General features: G+C 41.5%; 1 protein-coding gene across 1 annotated transcript; it reads right to left on the minus strand.

Annotated features, from left to right (window-relative positions):
* Positions 1-568: 568 nt before the first annotated feature.
* LOC310803148 (retinol dehydrogenase 12) lies at positions 569-11924 on the minus strand. The gene is made up of 6 exons (XM_083667827.1): positions 11477-11924; positions 8570-8809; positions 7206-7295; positions 6178-6366; positions 5313-5422; positions 569-2779 (listed from the first exon to the last, which is right to left on the minus strand). Exons 1-6 carry the CDS (start codon positions 11637-11639, stop codon positions 2600-2602), a joined length of 972 nt encoding a protein of 323 aa, XP_083523953.1. The 5' UTR covers positions 11640-11924; the 3' UTR covers positions 569-2599.
* Between the last annotated feature and the right edge of the window lie 2704 nt (positions 11925-14628).

Consider the following 14628-nt stretch of genomic DNA (forward strand, 5'->3'; position numbering starts at 1 on the left):
AGAATGTTGCCCCTGTGCTGGAGATCATACATGAAATGGTGATGGAGGCAGAAGGTAGATATAAGCTTTACCTGAACCCAATTTGTGGATTTATTGTCATAGCCTTGCCATTGCATACCATACATTTGAACACTATACTGTATTAAGTCTAGAGCCTGACTGATACTGAACTTTTGAGTCCAATACCGATGGCGATTTATTGGAGGCAAATTTCATCAATAGCCGATATATCTACCGATATATTGTTTTTCAGTGGTGAAATGAAAAACAAACCTGTATCAGTGCATTATCTGAGGAATATGTGTCGATACAGATATTTCTATAAAAGGCCAATATCGTCCGATAATATCTGTGATCCGATATATCTGTCGGCCTCTAATTAAGTCACCTTTGTAGAGCAATTATATTAATATCAGTTTCCACACTTATGTTTGGCAGAGACTTTTGGCTATATTTTGTTGATAGCAAAGCATATCTAATATTGATAATCTGACTCCAATGTAATTATCACGATGTGCAAAGAATTGTTGAGTCTGTGCTTATTTAGTGCAAGAAAGGTAAAATAGAATGAATGAAATGAGGCTTTAATAATACTGTATACTTATACATCTATTACAAGGCAAATACTTCATAGAAAAATGAGTAGAGAAAGAGAGAGAGCTGACCACCGGTCATCACAAAACAATGCGACTCACAACATGATGAGAACCTCACAACAGGACACAGGAACATGAGAGAGTGCTTTTCCCTGACCTCTGCTTTTTATATCACCCAAAAAACACAATATTTAAATTAGAAGCTGTTGATAAGGAGACCACCAACCATCATATTGCATCTAAACTGATGACATCACAGTTTTGACACCTCAAGACATTCCGCAGAGCTCACAGCCATTTATTTTCCGGGGGATGGTAAACTTAAGAAGATTGGGGCACCATTGAAATTGTCCCACTTCACCTTCCTAATCCTATTGTACATAACAATAACACACATGTAAAACATTGCATCTTATTTCAGGGAGTGAACACAAAACTGAAAAAACTGTGCTTTTTAAAAATGTAGACAAGCATAACGTCTTATACCTTTGTTTCAACATTTTGTTTTACTGTTTATGTTTATCTACATCTTGGAAAACTATGTTGCTCTTGTGTGAACAAATCAGGTACTCAAACTTTGTGTCAAAGTTGAGAAGATGTTTTACTCTCTTTCTGTCTCACCCCATCATCTCTCTCTCTCTCTCTGTCTTTCTCTCTGTCTCTCTCTCAAGCCAAATAAGAAGACAGGAGATGACAAGACGCATCAAGGCAATCAGATGTAATCAGCAAGGAAGAAAAGCACATATTTTATGTTTTAAGGATATGAATAAACGGAAGTGATCATTTCAATTGGTTGTGTTGTCTTGGCTTGCTTCAGTACTCTTGTGTTTCACTGACACTCTGGTTCACAAGAAATGTAACTGCATGTCCACCTATATCCTCTAGATAGAGCTGTCTTATTGAAGTAAAACAGAGGCAGAGACAGCTTGCAAGTTAAAAGGTTCGCATGACTACTTGTAGCTTGAAGCATTGCCTCAAAGACTCAATGTATTCAAAGAACAATCTAGTCAATGGTCATATCAATTCATGATATTAACCCATTGATTTCTTGAAGAATACATCTTAAATGTCTCATTAGCTTAGCACAACTGCTTTACCCAATCACCTATCATAATCATATCCCAATGTATGATGGTTGTATTACTCCATTGAATTATTTATAAAATATATCATACTCCATGTACACATTTCATACCTTTCCACAATTAGATACATTATTATATAAGAAAAGCATGGATACATTTTTACATCCGTTTCAGATCCTTTGTTTTGTGATTTACCACTTCCTGTAACATGGATAATTACAGTAAGGTTAATTTGGGAATAGAGGTACATTTGGCTTGCAGAGTTGGGGCCAATTCCATTTTAAATGTTTCAAAATGTGAGTTGAAAAATCCTGACTGGCAATCCTTTCAGGGCTTGAGATTTGTAAGATGAACTGCAAGCTGGCATTTTACATGAACCATGTATTGACAAATGACCCCAGGGTCTGTCCAGAAACAACCTCTAGCCCCCTACACACTTGTTAACTGTAGATTTAAAAGGATGGAATAGGTAGAAGCAAGATGGGGAAAATGACCACCTGTAAGTTGGCAAAGGATGTTTCTGGACTAGTTACACATACAGTACCAGTCAAAAGTTTGGACACAAACTTGCCAAGAGTGTGCAAAGCTGTCATCAAAGCAAAAGGTGGCTACTTTGAAGAATCTAAAATATAAAACATATTCTGGTTTGTTTAACACTTTTTTGTCTACTACATAATTCCATATGTGTTCCTTCATAGTTTTGATGTCTTCAATATTAATCTACAATGTAGAAAATAATAAAAAAAAATTAAAGAAAAACCATTGAATGAGAAGGTGTGTCCAAACTTTTGAGTGGTACTGTACATATCTCAAGTTAGATTTCATCCCAGCACTGAATTGAAATTCTAGTTGGACTGGAGTTTAAATGGAATTTGACCCCAATGCTGTTCGCAAAACTCTCTCCCTTCCTGGTGTCACTCAGAGCTTAGATGTCAATCTCTCACAGAAGTCAAAGTCCTTGGTGGCGAGGGCGGGGTCTCTGGCTAGCGGGGCAGGGAGGACCAGAGAGCAGTCGCTGTCAAAGTACTTCCCTGTAATGCCCTCTGTTTCCTCTGCAACCGCACAGTAGATGCTGCTGACTGCTCCTTCCTCTGAAGACTGTGTGGAGACGCAGGTGGGAGAGCAGGGTGAGGGTAGTCATAGACAGCTCTCTCTCTCTCACACACACACACACACGTACAAGCATGTACACACACACACACTTGCACGCAAGCATCTATATACACACATACACGCAAGCATCTATACACACACACGCAAGCACGTACACACACACACATGCACGCAAGCATGTACACACACACACAAGTATGTGGCACACACACACGCGTGTAAACACACACACACACATACTCACACACACACAAGCATCTACACATACACACACACAAAGACAAAGACTGTTTATTGGCCATGCAATCAATTCACATCAATTGTTGGAATGTGGTAATTAGCTCTCTCCAGATTTGCTCACAGTACTAACAAGCTGGGATAGTGTTCCAAATTCCAGAGTCACGGTTCACTGAGAAACATGTGCTAGTGTTTACATGTATTGTGTTGTGTTGCCTTATTGCCTAACTAATCACATACTGTAGCTGTGGTGTGCCACTGGTCTGTCTGCATCAAAGAAAATCATAGTCATTATAATCATGACAGATGATTACTGTCTCTCTATAACCAGATGCACACACACACGCAAACATGTACACACACACACACACACACACACACACACACACACACACGCATGGACACACACACACACACACACACACACACACAGACACACACAGACACACACACACACACACGCGCAAGCATGTACACACACACACACAAGCTTTTCAAGAGCTCTCTCCAGATATGTTCACAGTACTAACAAGCTGGGATAGCGTTAGAAATTCCAGAGTCATGGTTCACAGAGAAACATGTGCTAGTGTTTACATGTGTTGTGTTGCCTAATTGCCTAACTTGTCACATACTGTGGCTGTGGTGTGCCACTGGTCTGTCTGCATCAAAGACAATCATGATCTTTGGAAATTGTTGTTATATGACTTTGACCAAATACTGGTTATTACTGAAGACAAGCCAGACAAGCAAGACAGCCAACTGTTAGCATTTTGTGCATCACATTTGCATGCACGCACGCACGCAGACTCACACTCACACTCACACTCTCACTCACACTCACACTCACCCACATACATGCATACTATTACATACTACTACTGCTACTACTCACCCCACTATTGTTGTTGTGTTTCTGCTGTTAAATACTTGCACAACCTTATGCGATTGTTTTTATTATTATTATTACTTTGTTGCACTGTTGAGGAGCTAGCTTGACCTAAGCATTTCATTGCACTGTCTATGGCTATATTCTGTGTATATGACAAATGAACAGAATTTCACCAGAATTTCATGATAACTTCCTTCCTTCTTCACTTTCTCTGAGCCTCTATAATTCTTTTAAATGAATTGAAACATAATAAGTGTAAGTCCCAAACAATGGACAACCCACACAGTAACACACCTTTATCTGTGTTTATGTCTCATACACTCTAGTTATGTTAGCTACAGACCGTCCCAGAGTCTCCCGGTTCTGAACAATAGGAAGATTTGTTCCCATTGGTAACATTTGTTCTTTGGTAAAACATCAAAAATGACTTCCATGGGCTGCGACTACAACCGCAACACAGCAGTTCCAATATCCCTATACCGTACACCCTCTCCTGTGTTATTGCAAAGAGAAGGGCTTGTGATTAAGAATTGAATTCTTACCGGATTCCCTCCATCAGCACGACCATTATATCTAATTACTAAGCAATAATAACAACACATTTTAAATGATACACATTTAGGCTCCTTAATGGCAACTGACCCCATCAAGCTAAGCTAAATGACAGAGACCACTAAAAAGTGAAACGTCTAACCACAGATAAGGGTTGCAGTGTTATTTGCTGTTTCAATGCTGCTACATATATGTTTTTCAATTATTTTCCGTGTCAATTTAAAATACCCCTTCTAATAGTGTTGCTAGACTTGATGCAGCCTCTCCAGTGTGCAGGGAACATGGAGATTTTGCACGTAAGATTATCAGATGAGAATGCTGTTTATATTCGATTTATTTTTAAACTTATTGTTGCACTCCTCTGTGGCGCTGTCACTTTTGCATTTCACTGTATACTTGTATGCACGTGACAAATAAAGAATCTTGAATCTTGAATCTTGAATGCGCGTATCTGTGATATTCGTGAGACAAATGTGAGTTTCTCTGCCCCAAACCCGCAGTTAGCACAATGGTGCGTACTGGGCTGACATGAGAATACGTGCTGGAACTCTGCACGCACATTTGGCTCGTAAAGTACAGCTCTGCGCACATAAGGTGGAACTACAAGAGAAAGAACCGAAGAATTCCTCAGGTCCCTACTAATGACAAGTTGATTTATGACTGCGTCATAATGCATTTTACGACTGGCTTTAAGGCCCCTGCTAAACAGAAACGGATGAAAAACACATTAATTAAAATCCATTTTCTATCTGTCTCGAATACCTACAGTACAGTGAATGTGGGGTTGAAAATCACATGGTGAATCATTAGCCAAGGATATTACGTGGAAAAAGTAGTTACCTTAAAAAAAAAGATTCCCACAAGCTTGAAGAGGAAACGGACTATGAAGTTATAGTGCCTCATCACCTCCGTCATCACCACACCGGGGTGGAGGGAGTTCGCTGTCACCCCTGAAGAGAGAGAGAGAGAGAAAGAGAGAGAGAGCCAAAGAGAGTAAGAAAGAGAAAGCGAGAGAGAGAAAGAGAGAATGACAGACAGACAGACAGGCGCGTGCGCACACACACACACACACACACACAAAGATAGTTCCCCATCACATTTTGTATTAATTACTACTCCTCCTGTCCCTACACAGATGTATAGTGAAACTAACAACCCATCCTTATGACTCACATGGGGAAACTCCAAGTCCAAATCCTAACTGCACACATGGTGTTTTGTCTACAGTAGGTCCCCCTCCCTTGTTCTCATTTCGTAATAGAAGTCATCAATCACTTTTCAAACTATGATGTACATACACAATAACACAGTGAAAATGGCGTCAGTCAGCTGTAAACAGGGCTTCCTAATTCCTGAATTGCTGTTCATCTTTAAAAGTTGACATTTCACTGGAGTGGGCCTTTAACTAATGACCGAAGCCTTGATTTTATATGGGGTGTTTGGGTTGTAGGCGGGGGGGAGCGGGCTCATGTACTGCGGAGCGGGATCATGTACTGCAAGGGCCAATTTGGGCGCAGGCTTTTGCTTCCACTGAGCAGCAATACATCAAATTCAACCAATCAAAGCCTTTACTGATTCATTGGTAGAGCCAGATGTGCTGTCTACTCCCACACCGGCCCTCGCAGGGGTAGGATCGCCCCTTTCCTGGGGTAAAAGGGCTAGGGAGAAACTAGATGTGGAAATGGAACTGGGCCTTAGTGCCTACCAGTGCCATGCAGTCTCCGTGCTAACTCATTGGTGCAGATGACATTGTGCAGCTTGGTGTGGTTGTATACGGTGTCCATGCCGTAAGAGAGATTGTTGCCGTGGAAGTGTGACAAGTCGACCACGCCCCTCCAGTGGTTGACGGACGACACGTTGACAATGCGCGCTGGTGCCGAGCGCTTCATCAGGTCTGGATGAGAAATGAGGGAGGGTGAGGAGAGAGAGAGGAAGAGGGGGAGAAATCAGGGTGGGTGAGGAGAGAGAGAGGAAGAGGGGGAGAAATCAGGGTGGGTGAGGAGAGAGAGAGGAAGAGGAGGAGAAATGAGGGAGGGGGAGGAGAGAGAGGAAGAGGGGGAGAAATCAGGGTGGGTGAGGAGAGAGAGGAAGAGGAGGAGAAATCAGGGAGGGTGAGGAGAGAGAGAGGAAGAGGGGGAGAAATGAGGGAGGGTGAGAAGAGAGAGGAAGAGGAGGAGAAATGAGGGAGGGTGAGGAGAGAGAGGAAGAGGGGGAGAAATCAGGGTGGGTGAGGAGAGAGAGAGACAGAAACAAAGAGGTCAAAAGATTATCGGGGTCACTCGGTATAGAGTAACATAACATGAAGCAATATAACACAATATACGGCACATAACATAGCACACAGGTACACGTAAAACATAGCATAACATGTAATACAAAAAATCAATGTGACAAATAAGACAATAACATAATGAACTGTAACTAGCTGTGTTTTGGAAAAACTGTGCATCTCTATAACTTTTCAGGAATTGAAAAAAAGGCCAGATGATTTGGTTTGTTCGATAATTCATTGATATGTACTGTTGACATTTCATTTGATTTTGACTGGTCCTTGAGACGAAATCTACAAAGCAGATGGGGAATGTCAGTTTTCACAACAAAAAATTATTTTCTTTTACATAGAAGGTTTTCCAAGGACATACATGATAGGGTATAGAATTGGTGGTGATAGTATTATAGCTGAAGGGATGTAGCAGCAAAGTGAGGCAGAAAAATGATACTTGTGTGTCCTACCCAGAAGGAGGTTGGTGAGGAGAAAGGGCCCAACATGGTTGGTGGCGAAGGACACTTCCAGCCCGTCTTTGGTTATCCCTCTAGGCAGGCCTGAAGACACAATAAAACCTAACCATGGTGATGGAGCGCACACACACACACACACACACACACACACACACACACACACACACACACACACACACACACACACACACACACACACACACACACACCTGCACTTCCCTTGACTCAGCATTTTTGGCATGGTCACAGACAGCTCCTCACAGAAGCAGTGTCAAGGACACAGTCTCATTTAGACTGTAACTATTTCCCCCATTCACAACAGTGTAAACTTGTAAATGTGCTAAATACTCTCCTTATTGTTTGTAATAGCCATATGTAGAGGACTAAATAAATTGTGACAAATGTTTGTGTCTTCAACAGAATTATAATTTTGGCCTATTCAGTCAGGTGAGTTTGGAATCAATGACACACGCAACCTAATGATTAAAGATTGGAAGTATCACGTAGGTTCAGTCAGGCATGGCAAGGTGTAGCTGACTGTCAGGAACTAACCCTGTTCTCATTTTTGCTGATGTCACACGTTCATGTACAGCGAACTTCTGCTCTAGTTTCATTTCCTAATTTGGCAAAAGTATGTGCGAGAGCAACAATTTGCGATTAACTCCAGCCAGGAAATCATACAGTTTGTCACTCCTAGATCTTAGAGAGGCCGGCCAGCGATCGGGAGGTTGCTGGTTCGATCCCCACCCTAGGAGGGAGCTGGATGTGAGCTGGTAACTGGAACGTTACTGGCATCATATCTAAGGCTCCTACCACTGCCGTTGTGCTCTTGAGCAAGGCACTTAACCCCTAACTGCTCCAGTGGCGCCGAATATGGCTGCCCTGTGCCCAGAGCCCAGAGCTCTGTTCTCCTTTGGGGGTGTAGTGTGTGTGTGTGTTGTCTCGGGAGGGGTGTGCACGTGTCAAATTCCTACAATTGATGGGAATTGATTGCATGGCCAAACAAAGAGTCTTCTTCTTCTTCTTCAATTGCTGGTAAAGGCAACTTGTCTCATTTTGTGAAGCACATCATGGCATGTGACTTCTTGTTTTAGGAGCAATTTTAAAAAACTAACATAATTCCACTAAAAGGATAATTTTCAGTCTAACATCATCATAAGCACAGGACATGGGCCTCTAGGGTTGGAATTACTGGAGTGGGCCTCTATGGTTGGAATTAGAGGAGGAGCGGAGAGATCAGACCTGAAGAGATCATCCCTAGTCTTAAGCTCAGCGGGCTAACATGGTTTTGTGGCATACATTGCAGGAGACCCTGGTTGGCACCCAGTGGGTTTCCATCTGTCTGTGTGAGAGCTGACCTGAGGCCCCTGCATTGTTCACCAGGATGTGGAGCTCCTTCTCCTCCCGTAGGACGCCCTCTGCGAACGCCCTCACCGAGTCCAGGGACGAGGTGTCCACCAGGCGCAGGTGAACGTTGGCGTTCCCGCTCCGCTCCCGGATCTCCCGCAGGGCAGTGTTGCCGCGCGCCTCGCTACGGCACGCCAGGATAACGTGAGCCCCGCGCTGGGCAAAGTCCAGGGCAATGAACTTTCCTATCCCTGAGGGTGGGACAGAAGGGAGGAGGAGGGAGGGGAAGGTAGAAAGAGAGAGGGAAGGAAGGAGGGAGAGAATGAAAGGTTAAAGACGGGATAAGAGGAGATTGAGAAAGGGGGGGGGGAGCGAGGGAGAGTGGGAAAGACAGATAAAGGGAGAGAGAGGTAGAGGGAAGGGGGTTAGCTTGTGTTGAGACAAAACAAGAGCAGTGGCACTGCAAACAGAATGGAGCTGGTTTAGAGTCTGTGTGTGTCTGAGAGTCCAAAAGTCCATTGCAGCCTGAGACAAAGTTGCCAACAGTATAAACAAGACATCTAGTAAGCCCCAATGCTGCCACATAGTTCATGTTCATTAGAGTCAAGGGTCATACCTTATCTTATTTGAGGACTAGAATTGTAGAAGTTGGCTCTGCCTGCTCTAAACTAAGCATCCAGGAGTTTCTCTGACATTGAGCTCACTGCACAATGTTTAGCTTTGGCTGCACGAGAAACTGACATGCACAGCTGGAACAGATCGAACAGTGTTTATGACATCACATGAAGTGGAACCCCATTTCCGAGAAATGTAGGTAACTAGAAAAGTTCCAGAAGAAACTCTGTGGGCTTGTAAAGTCTTATTTTGGTAGTAGAAAAGTTGAAAGACGATTTACTATGGACGATAGATAAATTAGCTGGGTAGTTGAAAGAAAGTGATATAGTAGGATGGACCAATGGATAAAAGATGGTCAGACGGTAGCATATAGGCAGATAGATGAGAGAAGGTTGGAAGATAGATAGATAGATAGATAGATAGATAGATAGATAGATAGATAGATAGATAGATAGATAGATAGAAAGAAAGATAGATAGATAGATAGATAAAAGAAAGGTTGTTGGCTGGATAGTTGAAAGAAAGTGAGAGTAGAATGGTCAGATGGTAGGATAGCCAGAAAGATGAGAGAAGGTTAGAGGATTGTTAACGTAAAAGAGAGAGTGTAAGGTGGTCGTTAATTTGATTTAATGAAATGTACAATTAGATTTGGCGTAAAGGTTGGTTCCGCTCTGATATAGCTCCCACTTGAATTAAACAACGTCATAATACAAATAATATACATAGCGGGGACCCCATAAACTTCTAACCACCTGCTTGAATTAAACAATATTGAAATACTAATAAAAGCGCGGAGAACATGAAGTGGGCAGCGTGAATGACTGCTCAAGCTATGGAGGAACCAACATGAACTGGTTTTTATAGCCTGTCCCATGAACATGTGACATCAGCAAAAATGAGAATAGGGTTAGTTCCTGACAGCCAGCTACGCCTTGCCATGCCTGACTGAGGGTATGGGGGTAGAACTGGTTGACACAACAATTCATTGCTGTGTTAACATTCTAAAAAAGAGTTCGGCAGGTCTCATGCTGTTTTCATTTAAGAGTCCTGAAAGGTCCATGCCAGTTGCAGCAACAAAGGAGCTCACAGAATGTTGGCCTAAATAACCATTCCACCATGTTACTGGATGAGAGTTTTTGGATTTACAAAAAGCTTAATAGTTTAAAAAGCTTAATATGTATCATAGAGCTTTTAGTAGTGTTGATAAGTTGGAGTTTTGGGCACTATTGACAGTTAGATTGGTGTGAATAGCTTGAAGGATGTAAGAGTAGCGGTGGTCCAAAAATGGCATCTTTTGGTTTCCATGTTAAAATGTGCACTTTCAAGAAACACTTTTCGCAACACGAATTCTCAGTGGTGTGCACGTTGAAGCAGTAGTTTGAATTCCCTTCATAATGCGACGAATAAAACAGTCTCGGTGTGCAACAGCCTTTAGAATGCACTCTCTTGGCTACCAGTTCTACCCCACTGAAACAACTCTCGACCACTAAAACAACCAACTCTTGATACTACTACTTTTTGATACTATATCGACTTTTTAAACATTAATCACATTTACACTCTCTCTCTTTATCCCTCTATCTATCTATCTATCTATCTATCTATCTATCTATCGGATTATCTATAGTCCAAACCATCTTTCAATTTGATCAACTACTGAAATAAGACTTTGCAAGCCCACAAAGTGTATTCAGGAACTTGCAATCCTTGCCAGTTGCATTCCTTGCTTCCCTTCTCCAGGAAAGAGTAATCTATACCGGAGAGAATTGAGAGAGACAACTACACATCTGTGGCACAGAGCAAACTCCCCCTCCTCACACACAAACCCTCTTTCTCTCTCTCCCTTTCTCTCTCTTCCAGAACTCTGGTGTTCACATAAAAAAACAGGTTAATAACTAAACTTTGAGGTCCAAAGCTGTATTTACACTGCTAACATACTGTGAGGGAGTTCAGTTCAGTTTCCAATTGATTAGTGGGCATGGAAATTCTACTTTACCTGAAGGAAATGAGAAGGAGTCTGTGTCAAAGGGAGATTGTTCTGGAAGACTTTATTTGATAGATTGTCTTGCTATTTCAGTGTGTTTCAATACAAACATCTCCAGATATGACACTATTGTGTACCAATAGTTTTACCTATTTATAAATGTGATGGGTGTTTTTTGTTAGATGCACTTGAGATAAAGTTTCTCTAAACAATTCTCCAAGCCCTTCTAAGTTCCTATTCCTCTGAAACTTAAAACAATAACTTGTCTATTGTCTAAACAAAAATATGTCTAAACGTGTGTAACATCTGTAACGTTTACCTGTGTTAGCTCCCGTTACTATTGCTGTCTTGCCCTTCAGCTGGACACGACAGGCGCGCGGGTCCCACGTCCCTTTTCGCTGTGAACGCACGATGAGTCCCAGAAGCACTGTGGATACGGCCCATAATGGGTGATAAAACGCATCAGTCCAGACAAAAGACATTTCCAAGACCACCGAGCCCAAATCCCAAGCAGTTTGAATGCAGAGGGGAAATGTACCGAAATTAACTGACAACTGACAAAAGGCTAATTTTCGCTCCGTAGTAAAGTTCAGCACTTGTCCAAAATCCAAGACTATAGTGACATTGCTTTTCTCCGCCGGGTCTTAACGACTGAAGAGTATGCAGATTACAAACACTTCCAATGTTCAATGTAGTTTCTGTCTGGAACAAATCGATGAGCTATCTCACATTGTTTCCTGATGTGGTCATGCGCATGGAAAAGCCATAAGCGGATGAATACGCATGTATTTTGAGAGCAAATGTTGTTTCGGATTGGGTCATGTTTTGTTTTTGTCGATAACACTTCACATGTAGAGTAGGACATTTCGAGTATAGTCCCATATAAATGGTCGTAACCCTACTTTCATACTCCGTGACCTGCTCTAGGTGTCAGTCTGTTCAGTCATGACACACCGATGACGTTTGTGTGAACTGTCAAGTGATGCATTGATCTGGATTCTGTGGAAGTAATGCTTTAAAGTAAATACTTTATCAGAAACGTGATGGGAAAGCTAGAGCACACACAGCTGCTACTCAAAAGTGTTTACTTTTTTAAAATCATTTTCAAACTCAGTTTTCCTGATTGAATCAGTAAAAAAGCTACTGAGAGCAAAATGGTCCCAAAACTTGTCATGGAAAAATACTCGCAATGCAGTCACCTCCATGTGTTTAAATAGTTAAACAGTTTTTTGTTTTGGTTCTATACTCCCACAAATTGTTTCAAATTTCAGTTTCAAGTTTATTGTTACATCTCATACACAAGTGCAGGGAGTAAAATTCTTAGGCAAAATAAGCATTAGGAAATGAAAGGGTCAAGACAATAAGTGACATAAGTACAAGACAAGTGAGACATGTTGGAGACACATAAGACAATAGACAATTTGCAGTATAAATAAATAGTAAAAAGTAAAAAAGTAAAGTGGGTCAGTGGAATGACATTATTATTGCACTGTGCCGTTGGTGTAAGAGGTGGTTGTTTAAAGTGACTGTGTGATAGTAAAGTCCATTGTGTGGGTGTGCTGGGGGTAAAGTCATGACTCTGGAGTAGGCTTGTTCATGAGCCTGATGGCCTGGGGGAAGTAACTGTTGGTGAGCCTCTGAGTTTTGGCCGTGAGGCTCCGGAGGAAGCTACGTCTTGAATGGACAGCATCAGTTCAAGCAGGCTGTGGTTGGGGTGGCTGGGGTCCCTGATGATCTTGATGAATTGGGGTTTTAGATCAAATGATGAGGGTATTTTCATACATATCATTTTTACCATTTAGAAATAAAATAACTTAAAAGGTGCAATATGTACTCCCCGCCACTTTTTTTGGACACAGCTGCGGGATGGGACTGGAGAAATGTAACAATTTTATAGACAGAGCTATAAATGCAAGGACTGACCATCCATAGGATCAACATTGTAGTTTTAACCATAGAACTAGAATGACTAAAACAGACATGCCCATTTAAATCAACATTCCATGGTGGGGGCAGAGTGGCATCTGGGTGGGTGTACTGGTGGCCATTCTTTGGTGTACCATTTGAAAGTTTTAGCTTACTATCCAACTCATCTGACATAGGGTGAGACAGCAATTAGTTCTGATTTGGGTATGTCCAAAATTAGGGAACTTGAGTCAAGATTGGGGAAAACAACATTTCCATAGCAACCTGGTCAAAGTAGGTGTAGTTGAGAAGTAGAGAGAGATTACAACGTTCAAGATGCCGCCTCATACGGCTGCCACGGTGTGTTGGTGCGCACTTCTTTGTTTGTTTTTAGTCTTTAATTCTGTTAATTGTGATTCCACTAAGTCATTAGCGACACGTGTTTATAAAATACTTTTTTGAATTGTAACAGGATTTAATTTTTTCTAACCATGTTTTGAAGCTATACAGTATTTGTTTACAATTGCATTTTTGACAAACAATGTTGTAAAATAAAGCTTATATTTTTGGTTCTGACAGGGTAAGACAGTTGAACTAAGATTATGAGGCATTTCTAAGTTATATTTTTCAAGAATCAGTATCATTAATTTTGTATTTAATTATGGTATGGTGTATTACAGGTTATTGTGTATGGATATTTCCTTTTATAATAACCACTGTCATTATAAAAGCTTTCGTAGTTTTCCATAGTTCCTACTCCCACAGTAGGATTGTAAACAAGGGTTATCAAGCTGATTAGCCACTATCAAGAGTTCAGTGTCTGGACCTCAATGGCCCTTTCTGTTTTGTCTCTGTGACAAGCCTAGGAGCCTTTTTGTTATGAGAATACTTCAGTTATGAAAATACGCCAATAACTATGTTCTAAGTCATTATGAGCAATCTCATCTGGTAAATACTGAGCAAACTCTTTGGTTTGGATGGAAACTTCTTTAATTTTGAGACTATTATTAGTAATATAGCAATATTTAAATTCAACATCTTACTTCTAAGATGATACCATTCTATTTGCAACTTCCGATGAACTACCCTTCAGTCAGAATTGTGCATATATTTAACTCTTACACTATCAAAGAGCTAGAGTTGAGGACCGTTTATTAGGTGGTAGGGCATGTCACGGTTTTAGAGTGCACCCTTGTAAACTCCACCCAACTCAGGATTTAGGTTTCCCCAGCACACAATGCAAACACAGAAGACCCAGATAAGTAATGTACAATAATTACTTTTACGCAGTTTGCTAAAGTGTCAACACTTCTCACCCCCCACTCCACAGCACTGCTCCTACTACTCCCATTACCAGCTTGACTGTGCTGACCTAGTAGACCACCCCCCACAGGTAGGTTTACCCTCCCGATTAAGTCTCACTGCAAACCATGCAAAGACTCACTGCACACTAAAACTGGTAAGGCACCATAAATCTCACTCCAACACTGCAACTCGATGGTGAAAAGGAAGGCACTGCAAGCACTTGTGAAGCACTTAATGTCAGGAAGACAGGAAGCAGCAGGT

Source organism: Argentina silus (genome assembly GCF_951799395.1).
Source record: "Argentina silus genome assembly, chromosome: 4".
Lineage (NCBI taxonomy): Eukaryota > Metazoa > Chordata > Actinopteri > Argentiniformes > Argentinidae > Argentina > Argentina silus.